General features: G+C 41.6%; 1 protein-coding gene across 6 annotated transcripts in view; it reads right to left on the bottom strand.

The window, feature by feature from the left end:
- Positions 1-1,433: 1,433 nt before the first annotated feature.
- LHFPL6 (LHFPL tetraspan subfamily member 6) overlaps positions 1,434-20,028 on the bottom strand; it is a 294,740-nt gene continuing 276,145 nt past the window's right edge. For all 6 annotated transcript variants that reach the window (XM_060194900.1, XM_060194897.1, XM_007521580.3 and 3 more), the window contains one exon: positions 1,434-2,588. In XM_060194900.1, coding sequence (XP_060050883.1) covers positions 2,470-2,588 — 119 coding nt within the window. In that variant the 3' untranslated portion in view covers positions 1,434-2,469. The remainder of the gene's footprint in view (positions 2,589-20,028) is intronic.

Genomic DNA, 20,028 nt, shown 5'->3' with positions numbered 1-20,028 from the left:
GGTTGTTATTGCTTTAAAAATTCAATGTTAATTTAGAAGCTGTATGCGATTCTAAATAAATTAGATGTTCCTCATGATATACTGGGAAACCTTAAGTCAGAAAACACCAGACAGCTAGTCAAGACTTGAGACAATAGGTTTGTCACTTGACTTCATCATATTGGAATGATCAGCTTTTTAACTTTAGTGAGGTTCAATAATGAAAAGTTTAGAATCACGTAGACTATATAGAAATGCCAGTATCATCATCAAATCTGTCCAAGAAATTAGAGCCTAATGAATTCCAGAAATAACTCCAACCTGATGATAAGCATTCAGAAGCCATAACTATTCTGACAAGAAGATGTAGCAAAAAAAAAAATTTTTTTTTGAAAAGCACTGCTAATACATGAAAATGATGGGCTAATTGAGGAAACAAGTGCAATCTTTTCCTCTCTGCAGGAAGCCATAGAGCGAAGAAGCCTCTGCTCAGTGGACAATACAACACAATCAAATGACATTCAGCTTTTTATGAATTAAGCATTTGAGAGCAGGGTGACATTTTCCTTGGCAGCAAAATCTCAGAAAGCCTAGCATTATTACCAGCTAGATTCTATAATTTTTTTTTTTCTTGAAGGGTATCATGCATGATTCCTCACCCCATGGTGAAAAGGATTAGAAGCAAGTAATGACCAGTTGTGTTAGGAAGTTGTAAGAAGGCCCAAATCTTTCTCTTAAGTCAAAGCATTATGCTGGAAGCAGGAGTATGAGATAATCTTTCTCAGATGGCTAAGGTTATTGCAAAAGAATGATGTGAAGAGATCCCTCGTACAAAAGTACTGAAGAAAGGTTAGCAAAATAGTTCAGAAAGTATGACCCAGGTTTAAACCTGGCTGGCCCCTACCATGCTGAAGGGAGTTTTGGCACTGTGGTCTCTCTCTTTTTTTTTTTCTCTGTCTCTTTATCTTGTGTGTGTGTGCGTGTGTGTCTATTTGAAAAAGTCATGCTGGAGTGGCAAAGCCCCAGAAGTGACAAAAACATATATATGTGTACACACACACACACACACACACACACATATATGAAGTGTAGAACCTTATAGACAGGGAGGGATAGGGCAGCAAGTGATGGTCAGAATGTCACAATTCTTTTCCATTAAGGAGACTCAAAGGTCTTCTCCCTGTAAGAATTAGGTTATAATTAACGTATAGTGGAGACGAAATTGGAATTCTGGCTGAAGATAATTTAAGTTGAAAGCAGAAACTATATCTTACTCACCTTTTAGTGCTTTCTGTGCCTAGAACAATGGGTGGCTTTGTGATTAGTGGATAAATTAATGGAAGGTCTTAATAGGAAAAGGGATATTTACAGGACTGTTGGAGTTGAAAGGCTGTATTTAGGAAACTGAAGCAGCGAGGTCCGTAGCTGAATTAACACTCTGTGATTCATTTAGCTATTGATCAAAGACAGTTTATTCACAGAGTCTTTAAAGTACAAACAAAACAGCACTTTTTTTTTTTACAAAAATGAATATTGAAATAAATGTGGTGAAACAGTACAATAAAAGATAAAAGAAAGCAAGATGTAATAATTTCAAAGTGTCTCTTACCACTCTTGTAGCCAAGCGAATGCTCTCCTTCAACAGACAGAAAGCTGCCCCTTTGCTCCTTAAGAATATCATAGCAGAAGCCATTTGAGAGAAATACTGCATATGGTTGAATAATATGGAAATATGAAGGTTTAACTCTAAAGGTTTGCACAATCATTGCAAACATGTCAGGGACGGGGAGGCATAAAGGGCTTACACAGGTTGGATAAAAGGTGGGTTGAGTGGCTTATTGGTCCATCTACTAGGCTTAATGTATGCTTTATAAAGTGACAATACTGTCTTTTAAACAGATATGAAAAAGGAAACAGAGGAGTAATGCACTGCCCACCCTCCCCTACAGTCTGTGCCACAGTTCACACGCGTGGGTGTGGGTGTCTGCTTCGGGTCAGCGTGTGCTCGTGTGCTTTCAAAGCGCTTGACCTACAGGGAACATTCTGCAGGCGATTCTGCTCCCCCACGTAATACTGCTTCTGCTAGCCCTTGTGATTCTCTGAGATCTTCAGTGACAAATAACAAAACCCTTTGTTTGCATATATAGGTGTGTTGTGTGCATGTCCATATGTGCCTGCGTGCCTGTGTGTGGGTTCCATTTTAACAAAACTCTCTGGAATAGAAGACTTCCAACACCCTGCAATAGTTCTAGGATTTGGTCCATTTTCCTCACTCAGTCAACACTTGGCATTCCATGCACCAAGCTTGCACACCCTTCTGTGTTATAGAATGCTAGTGAATCCAAGGGTTGGCTGGTTGGTTGGTTTTTGTAATCTCATTAGCATCAAATGGATTAAGACTGCTGCTCCATTTCTTGAAAGTCACTGGATGTTGAGGTCCTTCCAAGTCCTTTGGGTCTCCATCTTCTCCTCTGCTCTTGGTGGCCAGCTTCAGTATGGGTACTGCTTCTGTTTCTTGCCGGAGAAGCAAGCCAGCCATGTGCACAGCAGCATGGCAGCAGCAGCTCCAGCCCCCGTGCAGTAATAAGCCCAGCCGATCTCACACTTACCTAGGGAGACAAAGCCGAAACACATCACAATGGGTTGACAATAACCCTATCACTTCTCCCTTGTGTATGTATGGAAGTGAAATTACCATACCCTTTCTGGGAGCCAGGCAGTGGTGCACCCTGTTGAACGCACGTGTTGCCATGCACAAGGATCTGGGTTCCCTGCAGGGGGTAAGCTTCATGAGTGGTGAAGCAGATCTGCAGCTATCTCTCTCTCTCCCTCTCTCTCTACCTATCTTCTCCCCCCCCACACTGAATTTCTCTCTGTCCTATCAAATAAAACGAAAAAAAGGGGGGGGATGGGGTGGCTTCCAGGTGTGGTAGGTTCCTAGTGCTTGCAGTGAGCCCCAGCAACAGTGGATAAAGCTTTGGGCTTCAAGGTATGAGGACCTGAGTTTGATCCCTGGAATCTTTTAGGCTGGGTGGTGGTGCACTTGGCTGAGTGCACATGTTACAATTGGCTAGGCCCAGCGTTCAAGCCCCCAGTCCCCAGCTGCAAGAGGAAAGCTTCACAAGTGGTGAAACAGTGATGCAGATGTCTCTCTTCCTCACTATCTTCCCTATCCTTCTTGATTTCTCTGTCTCTCTCCTATAAATAAATGAATAAAATAAGTGCACGTGGTGCAAAGCGCAAGGACCAGCATAAGGATCCCGGTTCAAGCCCCTGGCTCCCCACCTGCAGGGGAGTCGCTTCACAGGCAGTGAAGCAGGTCCTCAGGTGTCTATCTCTACCCCTCTCTGTCTTCCCCTCCTCTCTCCATTTCTCTCTGTCCTATCCAACAACGAACGACATCAACAACAAGAATAATAACCACAACAAGGCTACAACAAGAAGGGCAACATAAGGGGAAAAAATAAAATGAATAAAACATTAAAGTCATGACTTTGTAAATCAGAGAAGCTCAGTTATATTTGTGGACTCTACATGTGTATTTCAAAATAATCTCACCTTTCAGTTGGTATATCATTGGTTTACAATTCCATAATATTTACAAAGTCATGATATCCAGGTTGCTTGAATTGCCTTAGGCAGAATTGAAATATGTAATGATTTGTTTCCACCATTTTATTATCATAGGGGGTGGGAGAGATAGCATAATGGTTATGCAAAAAGATTTTCATGCCTGAGGTTCCAACATCCCAGGTTCAATCCCCTACACCACCATCAACCAGAGTTGAGCAGTACCCTAAGAGAGAGAGAGACAGACAGATAGACAGAGAGAGAGAGAGAGAGAGAGAGAGAGAGAGAGAGAGAGAGAGTTCATTCCCATTATCATAGAAATAGTGTTACAGCCTAAACTGCATGGGCTGAGAAGATAGCATAATGGTTATGCAAAAACTTTCATGCTTTAAGCTCTGAAGTCCCAGGTTCAATCATCAGCACCACCATAAACCAGAGCGAATAGTTCTCTCTCTCCCTCTCTCTCTCTCTCTCTCCCCCTCCCAGCCTCCCTCCCTACTAGGGTTATTAATGGGGCTTGGTGCTGGCACTATGAATCCTCTGCTCTGTCAGCCTTTTTTTTTTTTTTTTCTAATTTTTATTAGATAGGACAGAGAGAGATTGAGAGAGGGAGAGAAAGCTAGACACCTGCAGACCTACTTCATCACTCCTGAAGCAGATGTCCTGTAGGTGGGGAGCCCTGTAGGTGGGGAGCCGGAGCTCAAACCTGGGTCCTTAGGCTTGTAATATGTGCACTTAATCTATTTGCCATCTCCCAGCACCTTAGCCTCTCTCGCTATATATAGGCATAGATATAGATGTAGATATAGATATTATTTCTCTCTGTATCTCTTCCATTAAAAATAAATAAATAAAATATCTTAAATAATAAAAATAAAAATAAAAACATTAAAGTTAAACAGTGAACTATTTTAAAAACAAAATAAAAATAAATAAAATGTCCTTTTGAAAGGTGACAGGAATGCAAAGGGGTACAGCCATCATGAAAAATGGTAGGAAGATTCTTTAAAATGTAAAAGGGAGGCTGGAGATTGGGGAATAGCTCACCCAGCAGACTGTATGCGTCACCATGTATGAGAACCTAGGTTCAAGACTCTGGCCACCACATGGGATCAGCATGCAAGAGGAAGCTTCATAAGTGAAGGAACAGTGCTATGGTGTTTCTCCCTCTATCCAGAATAAGAGGAAAAAAAAAAAAAGAGGCTGGGCAGTGGTGCACCTGATTAAGCAAACATAGTATGAAGTGTAAAGATCTGTGCCACGATCCTGGTTTAAGCCCTCGCCTCAGCTCCCCATCTGCAGGGGGGTGGGGGGGCCGCTGAAACAGGTCTGCAGGTGTCTATCTTTCTCTCTCCTTTTCTATCTTTCCTTCCCCTCTCAATATCTCTTTGTCTTATTTAAAAAAAAAAAAAGAAAGAAAAAAAAATGGCCACAAGAGCAGTGGATTTGTAGTGCAGGCACTGAGCCCCAGTGATAACCCTGGAAGCAAAAACAAACAAACAAAAAACAGTCCACCAGAAGAAGAAAAATCACTGAATCGCACAGGAATGAAACCTGGCAGCAAAAAATGCATAAAATCTCCAGCATATAGCCATAAGGCATAAAAATTATGAATTTCCCAGAATATACGAACACCTATGTTCATAATTGTATTATTCACATTAATTAATATAAAGAATCAACCTAAGTACCCATCAACAGTAATGGATAAAGAAACTGTGAAAGTGTGGGAATACTCAACAGAATACTATTCTGCATTAGAATGGTGGCACTGTATCTTTTGAGACAAAATAGACTGAGCTAGAGGTGGTTATGCTAAGTGAAATAGTGAAGGGAAACTACCAGATAGTTTCATTTATATGTAGAGCATATATGTAAAAATAAAAATGAAAACAAAAAAATTTGCAAAAAATAATCAAACTGATTTTGGGATTCTTTGAAAAGCGTGGTGACTATAGGAGGAAGGAACAGTTGGGGGTGGGAGTGGAAAGGTCTCTTTGGTGTAGGCACTGGAAATTTGGTGACTGATTTCATGAGTAGTATATACACACACACAAGTGTAAAACTATACTCCTAAAAATAAAATCTCATAGTATTGTAAAGCAATGTTAAAGCAATAAAAAAAAAAAGATTTATTTTTAAGAAAAAGCAGAGCACCACTTGGTTGTACCTTACAGTGGTATTGGGGACTGAACCTGAGACCTCTCAGGCATGCAAATCCTATGCTTTGCGGGGCTGGGCGGTGGTGGAACCGGTTAAGCGTAAATATCACCATGGGCCAGGAACTGGGATTGACCCCCCATTTCCCACCTGCAGGGGAAATGCTTCATGAGTGGTGAAGCAGGTCTGTAGGTGTCTGTCTTTCTCTCCCCCTTGCTATCTTCCCTGTCCTTTCTCTCTGTCCTATCCAATAAAAAACAGAAAGAAGAAAAAAAACCAAAAGCTGCTGGGAGTGGAAGATTCATAATGCAGCCACCAAGCCTTAGCAATAACCCAGGTGGCAATAAAAAAATAAAAAACTCCTATGCTCTGTCACACTGAATTGTCTTTTCAGTCTCTCTCTCTCTCTCTCTCTCCCTCTCTCTCAAAAGATTTTATTTATTTATTTATGAGAAAGGAGGAGAGAGAAAGAACCAAGACATCACTCTGGTACATATGCTGCCAGGGATTGAACTCGGGACCCCATGCTCTTGAGAATCCAGTGCTTTATCCACTGCGCCACCTCCTGGTCCACCAGTATCTTAGTAAAATGTTGAAAAAAAAAATGTGGTATACTCACTCAAGTGGAAGGAAAGCACACGTTGAAGATGATCTCAAAATGGAAGAAAAGCAGAATAACATGTATTTCAATAGGACTTCAAGTCTACCCTTTCATTAGCTAACAAGACAGCTGATGGCTTCCTTCCTCAAATCCCACCCACCTGGCCTCAGACGAGAAGGGGCCACAACAATCAGGACAGGTGAGAGGAAGATGCTGGCCCTAAGTTAAATCATCTAAACCCCTATACATAATGAGGTACCTTAGACAACAATTCAAAATATAGATGCAGTCCTTCTGCAAATTCCAGATTTTCCTGAGTTGAGGTTAAAGCTTTCCTTATATGGCACTGAAGTGTGATATAAATGAAACTACCATGGCCCAGGAGGTGGTGTGGTGAAAGAAGTATTGGATTTTCAGGCATGAAATTCCCAGTTTGATCCCTGGCATTGCCTGTGCTGGAGTGGTGCTCTAGTTCTCTCTCTTCCTCCATTTCTCTCTCTCATAAATAAATAAATATACAAGTATTTTATAAAGATAAATTCATAATGATGTTGGATTACTGTTAATGGTAATCATAGTTTTAGTACCCCACAATGGTAATAGTAATAGCTTACCCATATTACTAAAAATCCAATTAAGAAAAGAAAGCTAGAGTAGTGTGGCCAGACAGTGGCATACCCAGCCGAGTGTGCATGTTATAATGTGCAAGGACCTGAGTTCAAGCCCTCAGTCCTCAACTGTAGGGGAGAAGCTTCATGAGCAGTGACACAGTGCTACAGGTATCTTTCTTTCTATCACCCTCTTCCCTCTCAATTTCTCTCTGGCTCTATCCAGTAAATAAATAAGCACTTTTAGAAAAGAAAGCTACAGTAGCTCTTTATTAATTTTAGAGAGTATGCTTCAAAGCAAGAAAAGTTATCAGGGATAAGGAAGGACATTGTATAATAAAGAAATCCATGGAATTCTACTCTGCAATCAAAAAGATGATATTGTGTCCTTTGGGACAAAAATGGATGGAACTGGAGGTGATTGTGCTTAGTGAATGAGTAAAGAGAAGAAAGATAACTATAAGATGGTTTCACTCATGTGGAATCCAGAGATCTGATTTACATGAACTTGCCAAAACAAACATACAAACAAACAAAAATCCAAACAAAACAGAAGCAAACTGTTTGTAAGACTTATAAGAATTAATAGTGGTTATTTTTAGCATGTGAGGTTGGTGGATGTGGAACTATAAATTGTTACAATCTTTTAAAAAATATTTATTTATTTTCCCTTTTTGTTGCCCTTGGTTGTTTTTTGTTGTTGTTGTTGTTATTGATGTCATTGTTAGATAGGACAGAGACAAATGGAGAGAGGAGGGGAAGATAGAGAGGGGGAGAGAAAGACACCTGCAGACCTGCTTCACCACCTGTGAAGGGACTCCCCTGCAGGTGGGGAGCTGGGGGCTTGAACCAGGATTCTTTTGCCGGTCCTTGTGCTTTGTGCCATGTGCTCTTTACCCGCTGCGCTACCACCCAACTCCCATGTTACAGTCTTTTAACAAACTATTAATAACAAAAAATTTTTAAAAAGTCAGTTTTCTAAGGAGAAACACCAGCCAAGCTACAGGAGGCAAAATGGGCAGAGGGCTAAGAGACATAGGTAAATCCTTCAGATGGAAAAACAAAGGTCAAGGAAAGTTTAACAAGCTGTCCAAGGACTCAATGTCTTGCTCTCCCAAACTGGCCATGTGTCTGACCACTTTTCAAATGCCTACAGTCTTACCTGCTCTCTCTGCTTTCCTGCCCCTGCCGCCACTAATAGCACCAGAAACAGCAACCCATGCAGCTAACTCTTAACAAAATAAATCCTGGTAAGTCACCTTCTGACTTCAATCCTCCAGCAAATTCTTAAAACAGATTCTTCTGCCAGTGTCTCAGGAGGCCTTGAATGAGTTGCTGTCTCCCTCTCAGTCCTTATGACCACCTTCCCTTTTATTTTCCTTCTGGTTATGTTGGTTGCCTTTTCTGGAATCACATCAGGCTTATATGCTGGCTTGGGTGTTTGTTTCACACTCATTATTCTTTCTCCCAGAAGGTTCCACTTCCAGATCTCTAGAAATCTGGCTTCTACTCAAATGTCACCTCAGTAAAGACACCTCCCAATGTGCCTCCTATGTAATCAAAGTCAGTCTACTCCTTCACCTCACATTTGTCTTTGTAGAATATGCCATGGCTTGTCAATATTGAGTGAATATTTCTTTTCATTCTCCTATGAACGGGAAAGCTTTAATCAGGGGAATGAATAAATATGGAATTTTGTTTCTGGTTACCTCCACAGCAGCAGCTGCTTGACTCCTAATTGGTGCTCAATAAGTAAATATTGAATGAAAGAGGAGGACAAGGAAAATGAAAGAAAGGAAGCAATATAGGCAGGTGGCCAGAGCTTGAAAAGCTGAGGACATCTGGGATTTTATTTTAAGAGAAAGCCTAGTGTTATTTTGGCACTGGGCCTTTGGGGAGAGTTTCTCAAAGCAAATGTCCCAAACCTAGGCATTTAGAGTCTCATGCAGAGTCGGTTAAATTGAACAGGATAACAGAGACTGAAAGATCACCTTCATTAATCCTGACAGGAAGGACAAGGATTTGCCATGGGTACCAGAATCTTCTTCCTGCATCAGATTTGCAGGGAGTCAGTAGTTAATGTGGCTGTGAGTCTTGGGAGTAATCTCCATTCTGAATTATTCTTTAGCTGGATTAAATAAATCGAGGAAGAAGCATGAATACACTTGCTAAAAGATGGTGAGTAGTTGAGGACTTTTCAAAAAGTCAGCAAAATTCGTGGTCAGTCCATTCAGCAGAGGGCTCATAACACAGGACACAGTCAATTGCTCATTAATTACAAGGTATTGACCTAGACACAGCCTCATGATCTCACGCGAAAAAAGCAGAGCACATTATTCTTTATTAGTAGACACTTATTTGAGAAAAAAAAAAGTAACGGGTGAGGCTAATTATTTGAGGAGAATATATGTGACTGTATCCAAGTCTATTCATTGAATAAAGATGACAGGAGAAGCTACTAAATGTCTGGTCAGCTGAGGACCATAGAAAGAGGGCACAATTTTTTTTTTTCTTCTTCTTCCAATGAAAATCAATAGACTAGCAGAAGGTTCCACTCCAAGAGTTTGTAACTGGCTGAGGGAGCCATAGGAGATGCTGTAACTGCTCTGCCAACTCTTCTGGCTCCCTGGACTCTCTCCTGGGGTCACTCCCTCAGTTTCTGGTAATGCCTTCCACCCACAGTCTACAATGTAACTTTCTTCAGAGGACCTTGAGCAGAGAGTCACTTGGCTCCACCTCTCAGAGCTAAATGACTCTTGCGCCTTTCAGTTAATGACAGACTGGCCAAGACTATGGAAGTCTGCTTCCTTGCCTACAAGTAGGACAAACACTGCAGTGCAGACACTGGCAAGGAACTCTTGTGTGTGAGGTACACACTTTACTGGATGAGTCACTTCCCTGGTCGATCCACTGGAATATGTAAAATATACTAGCTAGATATAAGAGGGATGCTAAAAAGATGATAAAGATATAAATAATAATCTATACCTCAGTGAGAGGTTTTCTAACTGCAGGTTGGTAGACACTGTACTTTAAACTTCAAAGGATAAGCACACTTTTCTCTCTGAAGATGATTCCATTGTTAAAAAAAAAAAAAAAAAAAAGCCCACATGCTCAATAACAAGAAATTCACACCAAGAGATAAAAGTCTTTGAGGACACTGGGTGATTAGGAAAGAGAAAATGTTTAAGTTTTAAACAGCACAGCAATTTAAGGGTGGCTATGAAATTAAAGGAGAGCAGGAAATGCAGGGTTATTCGTCCATGCTCCCTGTCTTCTCCTGCAATGGTCAGAAATACTTGTTATTATAAAGCAAACAGAAAGCATTTTACTAGAGGGCAAGTGTTTTTTTTTTTTCCTTCCTGTGATCCTTTCAGGAAATTAGAGAAGCAAATCTGTTTAAACTTTCCCTTTTGCTCTCTGCAATGCTCCATCACACAGGACTCTAAGCTCGCTTGGTTGGCAAATTGCTGCTTTCAACAATGGGGAATATGATTCTTGACAGATAAAATAGAGGTTAATGGGACAGAAAGCAGCAAACCACAGCCACCTGCCAAGTCAGTGGAAAAGATGTGGTGGCGGCATTCTAGGGCAGTGCAGGGAGGGGGAAGGGGTGGGCGGGTGTGGCGGGTGGTTTAGTGGCTCCAAATTATTATTTGTGCAGCTTCACTTAGCAAGACGGAAGAAAAGGTGCAGAGAACTCAGCTTTAGTACAAGTCACAATGGAATTCCAGTGATCCTTTCCTCTCTTGAGGATATTGCAATTTAACTTCTGTATTACTATCATTATTTAGAGACATGCAAAGAAAAACTGATTGGGAAGGGGGAGAAAGTAAGGGAGAGAGGAAGAAAGATAATTACAACACTGCTTTAATGCTTGTGAAATCTGGCCCTGGCAGGTAGGGACCAGGGGTTTGAATTGAGGTTTGTGTGCATGCTAACATGTATGTTCTACCGGCTGTGCTGCAGCATAACCTCTATTATCATTAACGTCATTTTGTTTGGGAGGTTAATAGTTTACAGTACAGTTGTTGACATATGGATAGTTTCTCAACTCTCCATGATAAGTGTCTAAAAAAACACACTCACTCCCAACATAGGTCCTTTTCCACCATTATGTACCAGGAGCTCAAAGCACCCCCTTAAACCTCCATGTCAATTCTCCTTCCCCAGAGTCCTTTGCTTTGGTGCAATATACCAAACTCAGTCCAAGTTTTACTTTGTGTTTTCCCTTTCTGTCCTTGTTTCAATTCCACCTCGGAGTGAGATGATTGGGTAATCATCCTCCTCTTGTTGGCTTATCTCACTTAACATGGTATTAATATTTCAGAGCCTACTATGTGTGGCTGTGTCTGCTTGTTTCACATCTGTTTCCCGGCACTCAGTAGGATGCCTGGATCACAGCTGACTATGGATACACACTTACAGAATGAGTGGATATTAGACACTAACCAGAAATTAATTCTTACATAATAGCTGTCACATGATAACTGAATCAGGTTCTAAAGAGCTTAGAAGTAGAATCTCATCAGATCATCTGTCTATGATGCTTTGGAGTAATTAGAGAAGCAAACATATTTATATATATATATATTTAGGTATTTTCTTTTAAAAAATATTTATTTATTTCCTTTTGCTGCCCTTGTTGTTTTATTATTGTAGTTATTATTTTATTATTGTTGTTGTTATTGATGTTCTCATTATTGGATAGGACAGAGAGAAATGTAGAGAGGAGGGGAAGACAGAGAGGGGGTGAGAAAGAAAGACATTTGCAGACCTGCTTCACCACTTGTGAAGTGACTCCCCTGCATGTGGGGAGCCAGGGGCTCAAACCAGGGTCCTTACGCTGGTCCTTGCGCTTTGTACCACCTGCGTTTAACCCACTGCGCTACCTACCGCCTGACTCCCACACATTTATATTTTCCCAACATTATTCCCGTCCTGATGATGAAGAAGTTAAGACACATGAGAGATAAGTGACTTGCCCAGAATAGCAAACACATTGGTGATGCCTGAACTCAAACTTGGGTCAAAGAGATTGCGGAACTTTTTTCTATTCTTGGAAAATGGAAGAGAAGAATCCATCTCAAATATAGTATTTGCCATTTGTTAGATGATTGTTTGCCAGGCTGGGAAGATAGCATAATGATTATGTAAAAGACTTTCATGTTTGAGGCTCTGAAGTCCAAAGTTCAATCCCCAGCACAACCATAAGCCATTGTTGAGCAGTGCTCTGGTCTGTCTCTCATTTAAAAATAAATAAAGTATTTAAAAAATTCATTTGTCAAAAATAAAGAACATACATTTCTACATCATTTGAATTTACCAGTCTTCTTGAGGACTCCATGTTCTTGCGGCCACTTTGCTAAATTCAAGTTATTAAAGGGCTGCATTTTTTTTTTTATGGTAGCTAGATAAAGAGAAAAAAAACTGAGCTCCCTGTTTAGTGCAATGGAGGTTAGGGTCAAGCCTAGGTCTTGCTTATGGCAAAGCAGAACACTATGCACGTAAGCTATTGTGCCTTCCCAAAAGGGCTTTATCTTAAAGGACTGACTTCTAATACTTGAAACAATAACTCTGAAAAGTTGAAAAGTTGTGGGTCCAATAAACTCACTTGTTGGATTTAAATAACTGAATCTCCCAGTATGAGAACCAGGTTACAAACTAGCCCTCATACTGGGTGATTCTAACTCACCCCTGACTCTTGTCCAAGCCAAGCTGATAAGAAACTCCAGCTCCCTTTTGAGCTGCTATCTGCCTGTGAACCCTCAGCAGTTTGCTAGGTGCCAAGTTCCTCAGGGGAACAGGCCAGCCCGGCTCCCATGTCACCGCCTGCTCTGTTGGCCACCAGAGACAGGTGGAGAGCAGGGGACCTCCTGCCAGCAAGGCAGGGGTGAGCTCCTTGAGTGGTCTTCCAGTGTACCATGGCAGCAGAGGGAACAAGAAGCCACCCAGGGCACCGTGGCAGTGGCCAGGGCACTTTATTGTTTCAGTTACAAGTTTATAAAGGGGTAGCTGCACAGGGGAAGTAACCAAGCCAACCAATGAGACTAATATCTCTTTATAAGGAAAGAGAGAACGAGGCAAGGGGAAGGTATTGAGGGTGATGGTGGAATGGGGAAATAGAAACTTAAAGAAGGCGGAGCCTACCAGAGGGGGTTAGGGGGAGGTGTTGTGGTGAGACTGATAGGTGGGTTGGAATTCCCCTGCATATTCCTGCCTGCCTTGCTCAACCACAATGGCTGACATGCCAAGGGGAGACCAACAGACAGGCTTGGGGGGGGGTGTTAACCGTCCATGCTCAACACGCATAAGACCCACTGTGCCACCCTCACTCTGACCTGGAGACTTTGCCATAGCACTGCCCAATATAGAGTGCAGTTCTGATAAGCACAGTGTAAACCCTGAGAACTCAGGTGTCCTTCCTGATGGTTGATGTCACCTAACACAAAACCTCTGTGTGAGATGGACCTTCCTATGCTCTGCTTCTGAACTTGAACCCTGTCTATTCCCAGTTTACCCCCTTCCTTAAAATGTGATCACTGAGTTCTCAACACTGTGACAAGTGCCTGAGTCCAGATATAAGAAGCCAACTGACTTCATTCATCAACGTGAAGTAGCCTTCATGCATGACATTTTAAAAACTTCAGCATGTTAAGATATAAATTTAAAACTAGAGTTGAAAAGAAGCAGGCAGATTAGATTTCATGCTTTCTGCTATATAAATAAGGAAGAAGAAAGGTAGAGGATCAGTGGAGAGAAAAAAACTTTTGTGCTTAAAGGGCCTGGACAAAAGTTTGGTGGGTCTTTCTCCTCTTGAACAAATTCCTTCATGTCTCTTCATATTCAGAACATCTTGTTTGCATATGCATTAAATCCCAGAACAAAAAGAATTTGTCATGGGGCTGATTCCATTTGTTCTTTGGTGAAGTTACAGAACAAAGGTCTCTCTGATAGAAAAGAATCAGGTTTTAAACCCTTGACCTAAAACACACAAAAGCTTTAACTGAAACTTTTAATGGAACAAGTTGTTAAAATGATACCTCATGTAGCTGAAGGTGGGGAGGGGAGGGAGAAGGAGGGAGAGAGAGAGAGAGAGAGAGAGAGAAATAGAAAAGAGACAGCTAGGGGGTTGGGCAGTAGCACAGTGGGATAAGCACACATGGCATAAAGTGCAGGGACTGGCATAAGGATCCTGGTTCAAGCCCCTGGCTCCTCACCAGTGGAGGGCTCACTTCACAAGCAGTGAAGTAGGTGTCTATCTTTCTTTCCCCCTCTTTCTTCCCTTCCTCTCTCGATTTCACTCTATCCTAGCCAACAATGACAACAATAATAGTAAAACAACGACAAACAATAAGGACAACAAAAGGGAAAAGGTGGCCTCCAGGAGTAGTGGATTCATGGTGCAGGCACGGAGCCCCAGAAATAACTGTGGAGGGCAAAAAAAAGAAAAATAAAAATAAGAGAGAGATATGGAGAGAGAGAGAGAGCTTCTGTTTTATTTGTGGCAAAACTGGAAAGCAGAGGCCTGTAAGAGCTCACATGGGAGGTGTCCTATTCTGCTGTATATATGTACACACCAGATTAGAGTCCCTGGCATACTATTGGGGGAGGGGGAGTGTCAGCCATATGGGGTGTCTCTCCCTCTCTTGGCGTTTCTATTTCTGTCTGAGAACCTCAGGCTGGAACTGTGAAGCTCCAGTGAGGACAAACTCATATATTTGATCATGCATACATGCCTTGTGCCACTAAAAGTGAATGAATATTGTGAAAAATCGATTCAGGTTAAAAAAAAAAGAGCATTGACTGTATAGATAAATTATGGTATAGCCATACAATGGAATATCACTCAGCCATAAAAAAGAATTAAGTTCTGTCACAAGTTATACCAGAGATGACTCCTGAAGACATTCTGCTGAATAAAGAAGGTAGAGCCCCGAAGGGCATATATTGTCTGATTCTACTCAAACAAATTGAAAACAGTTACATTCACAAAGATAGACAGTAGTATAGTTGTGATGAGAGATCATTTGAATGATTATTCATTAAATTTGAGCTAATTTTAAAAAAATATTTATTTATTTCCTTTTTGTTGCCCTTGTTGTTTTTATTGTTGTAGTTATTATTGTTGTTGATGTATTTGTTGGATAGGACAGAGAGAAATGGAGAGTGGAGGGGAAGACAGAGAAGGGGAGAGAAAGACAGACACCTGCAGACCTGCTTCACCGCCTGTGAAGCAAGCAACCCCCCTGCAGGTGGGGACCCGGGGGCTTGAACTGGGATCCTTACACTGGTCCTTGTGCTTTGCGCCACGTGCACTTTAACCTGCTGTGCTACCGCCCAACTCCCAAATTTGAGCTAATTTTAAGTAGATTCTAGAAGCTGATAGTGGTGATGATTGTTCAACATTCTTAATAGAGTGATGCCATCAAACTGTATGCTTAAAAATGGTAAAGGGATCAGAAGAGAAAACACAAGTAGAACCTGAACTGGAGTTGGTGTATTGTAGCAAAGTAAAAGACTCTGGTGTGTGTGGGGGGAAGAGTACAGGTCCTGGAAAAGGATGACAGAGGACCTAGTGGGGGTTGTATTGTTATGTGGAAAACTGGGAAATGTTATGCATGCACAAACTATTGTATTTACTGTCGACTGTAAAACATTAATCTCCCCCAAAAGAATTTTTAAAAAGGCCAATATAGTAATTTTATATTACAAATCTATTACCATGATTTAATAAAGCACAGAGTAGTACCACATAAGGGGAAAAAAGAATAGAGTAGGGATGGATTGATCACAGGAAAGTGAATCTTTGGAAGATCTAAGAACTTGATGCCCAGCTGTTTTGGTAGGCGTAACCACACAGGAATGAAGGCCTCTTCACTTCCCCTCACATTCATTGTCCCATATTGTCTTCTTCTGACCAAACCTGCTCACTGTTTTCCTTCACATCCAGTCCACCCAGGGTCCTTCTAAACTCTACATCTCAATTCCAATTATATATATATCACAAAACCAGGATGAGGACAGTAAGGACTGCTTTGCTTCCATAGCATTCCCACAATACAAAGGAAGAGCAGGGACTGGGCAGTGGTGCACCAAGTTAAGCACACACACTACACACATAGGATCCCAGTTCCAGCCCCTCACCTACAGGGGGATCACTTTACAAGCAGGTCTGCAGGTGTCTGTCTTTCTCCCTCTCTATCTCCCCTTTTCTCTCAATTTCTGTCTTAGCCAATCAAATTGGAAAAATGGCCACCAGGAGCAGTAGATTCATAGTGCAGGCATGGAACCCCAGTGATAATTCTGGAGGCAAAAAAAAAAAAGAAAAGAAAGAAAGAAAGAAAGAAATGCAATGAAAAATGTCAGCCATCCATAAAAGTTCAAAGGAAGAGCAAGAGACATAGAAACACTCTGGTTCCTCCAGAAATGTAATTAGATTACAGTTTCACCGTCAGAAAGGAAGGTTTATAGGATAACATCTGAAAACTTGCAATCATGCCAGTGAAATGCTTTGTATTTGTGGGCAGTTTTGTGAATATACACTTTTGCACCATTGCCCTTTGTCCTCTCTCACCCAGTGATTCTCTACTAGCACAGCTGCCATTTCATCCCTGCTCCTCTGCACTGAATCTATCCTGACAGTTTCACTAGAGATAACACCACTGCTAAGATGTCAAAGGCACACACCTCCATTCTATATACAGAAATACATACCAGAGGCCTTTGTGTGCATGCTGTGAACTGACACAGAATCTCATCTCTGGGGGAGGGGGCAGGGTGGCTGAGATAACCAGCAAGGCTTTATCCAGTGCCTGGTGATCAAGACAATTCTTTCATTTCTCTCTGCAGTAGCTATTTATAAAGGCTGGGACTGCCTGAAACCCAGCTCCTCTGCTTCATGGAAAGCTCTGAAGAGAGTGTGAAAGGGGACCCAGACTGTCTCTAGTTGCTGTTCCTCGGTGTGGCCTGTGGTTGCTGCCAATTTACCAACAAAAACATGTGAAGAAATGCTGCTTTCCATCCTGGTGCCACTTTATTATCCCTTTTGTGCTCATCACATGTGTCACCAAGTGGCCTCAACATGAGCTTTCTGAATCCCAATGGGAATCCTAGTGGGATTATAAATTAACTTTAAGTTCTTCTTCTAGCGTTTGCCCTTCTTCCGTAGCCAGTCAACAGCGTCAGATTGAGCCTGATGTAAAGTTTCGAGACCTCCTTTGAATCTGGAGAGGTGGCAGTCATTGACTATGTGGGTCATAGTCTGTCTGTAGCTGCAGGGGCAATTTGGGTCGTCTCTGGCTCCCCAGCGATGGAACATAGCGGCGCACCGGCCATGGCCTGTTCGATAGCGATTGAGGAGGGCCCAATCATAATGTGCTAGGTCAAAGCCGGGTTGACGCTTGCAGGGGTCTGTGATGAGGTGTTTGTTCTTTACCTCAGCTGACTGCCAGCTCTGTTTCCAAGAGACTGGAACAGAGAAGTTCAGTGTAGGCGTAGGGGACCAGATTGGGTGACGAGACGTCAAGCGTTGGACAGGGTGGGGGAAGATATCCGCGTATATTGGCAGGTCCGGTTGAGCGTAGACGTGGGAAATGAACTTAGATGATGCCGCATCCCGACGAATATCTGGCGGGGCGATGTTGCTAAGAACTGGCAGCCATGGAACCGGGGTGGAACGGATGGTTCCAGAAATTATCCTCATGGAGGAATATAATTTGGAATCGACCAAGTGGACATGGGGGCTACGGAACCATACTGGGGCACAGTATTCTGCAGTGGAATAGCATAATGCCAGAGATGATGATCGTAGTGTGGAAGCGCTCGCGCCCCATGAGCAGCTGGCCATTCTTGCAATGATGTGATTCCTCGCGCCCACCTTTGCTGCAGTTTTTATGAAATGTTCGTGAAATGACAGAGTGCAATCGAGAGTAACGCCAAGATAGACTGACTGGGCTTCATGCTGGATTCTCGTATCGCCAAGCTGCACATTAAGCTCACGCGAGGCCGAGGCATGGTGTAGATGGAAAACAGATGATAACGTTTTTGCAGTGCTAGGGATTAGTCGCCATTTTTTACAGTAATCAGATATCAGAGACATGTCTTTCGTGAGTGTTTCCTCGAGGATGTCGAACTTGGATGCCTGAGTTGCACAGCAGATGTCATCGGCGTAGATGAACTTCCTTGAAGAAGTTTCTGGGAGGTCATTGATGTAAATATTAAATAGCGTAGGAGCCAGAATAGAGCCCTGGGGGAGGCCACTTGAGACAAGTCTCCATCTGCTAGACTTGTCACCCAGATGCACCCGGAATCTTCTGTTTTGGAGAAGAAATGATATAGTGTTGGCCACCCATGGAGGCAGGCATCTTGAGATCTTGACTAGGAGACCACGGTGCCAGACCGTGTCATAGGCTGCTGTGAGATCAACAAAGACAGCACCCATCTTTAAATTCTTCTGGAATCCATTTTCAATGTAAGTTGAGAGGGCCAGGACTTGTTCGCAGGTAGATCTTCCAGGGCGGAAACCAGCTTGGGCGGGTGATAGGAATTTCTCTGTAAGAGGAGAAATCCGTGACAGAAGCAGCCTCTCAAGGAGTTTGTAACACACGGAGAGGAGAGAAATTGGTCTATAGCTGGCGGTCAGTGTTGGGTCTTTCTTTGGTTTCAAAACCGCTATAATCTTCGCAGGACGCCAAACTTTGGGCATAGACTCAGATTCCAAGATGTGGGACAGGAATGAAGCAAGCCACTTCTTTGCTGCGGGACCCAGGTTAAGAATGAGTTCTGGGGTGATATTATCATAGCCAGCAGCTGTTCCTGGTTTAACCCTCTTCAAAGTAAAGTAATGCACTAATTACAGACTATCTTCTTCTATCTTTATCTCTATCTATCTCTTTTCAACTCCTTGGCTAGGTTATCTATTTGAGACAGTGGGGTACTGAAGTCTTCTACTATTATTGTGTTGCTATCAATGTATTTTTGTAGCTCTTTCAGAAGCTGTTTGACGTATTTTGATGGCCCTCATTAGGTGCATAAATTTTAATAACTGCTAAGTCCTCTTGGTTGACTGATCCTCTGAGCCTTATGTAATGTTCATCCATATATATATATATATATATATATATATATATATATATATATATATTATTTTAAAGTTTATTGTATCAGTTTTGAAAACAGCTATTTCTGCCCTATTTTGGATCATCCATTAGCTTGTATGATAGTTTTCCATCCTTTCACTTTGAGTCTGTCTTCCTAGTCTCTATCAAAAATAAAAAGGTTCAAGTTTTTGGTTCCCATTTTTGCCTACTGGCTTTCCCATAACTTGAAAATCACTTTTTCCTTGGATACCATTAAATTTTAGAAGAGAGAATCTTGAATCAGAAGTCAAAAAGTTAAAGGAGACAGATCCAAAGAGATGAGCAGTAGTCATTATTCTGATCAGAGTAGCAGAGATTTCTTCAATGGACTGAAAATTTGAAAGGAATGGACTCTCACTTTTTTTTTTCCTAAAGAGGAGAGGTTTCGAGTTGTCAAAGTTTATGATACTGTTCTCAAAGCCAAGAGCATAATTTCAAGAACAGGAAACATGATGGCTTCTTAATCAAATTAAATAGCTAAATGAAAGCAATAATTGCTCAAACTTACTTGGCAAATTAGCAAGACAAATTAATTGAAACACTACTTTTGATCATAGGGATATAATTAGAAAAGTCTGGTGGATGGAAATATCTCTGAGGCATGAATTAAAACCAATCGGACAAACTGATTATATAAAGACCTTACGCTTTAACATTTAAATTCAAACTTACTGTTGTGGGCTATAAACAGAAGAATAAAGACTGATTAGCAAATATTTATTAAAAATAGATCTTTACAAAAGTTGAGTGGTATTAGCAAACTTCTAGTGGACTTTTATTATTTGAAGACAATCTGTTACATTAGTTTCCTTATTACTTGTATGATTTTCCTCTCTCAAAAAGCAATAAATAGAATAATTATTTTAAGGTTTATTACAGTATAGTAACTAGAGTGGCTATGACATAGGAGCTGGAGCAATAGACTTGAATACATCAGGTCTGAAGTTTAATGACTGGTACCACATATGCC

The sequence above is a fragment of the Erinaceus europaeus genome, chromosome 7 (assembly GCF_950295315.1).
Source record: "Erinaceus europaeus chromosome 7, mEriEur2.1, whole genome shotgun sequence".
Classification (NCBI taxonomy): domain Eukaryota; kingdom Metazoa; phylum Chordata; class Mammalia; order Eulipotyphla; family Erinaceidae; genus Erinaceus; species Erinaceus europaeus.
Note: the sequence above shows the minus strand (reverse complement) of the source record. Positions and strands in the feature narration are given on the sequence as shown.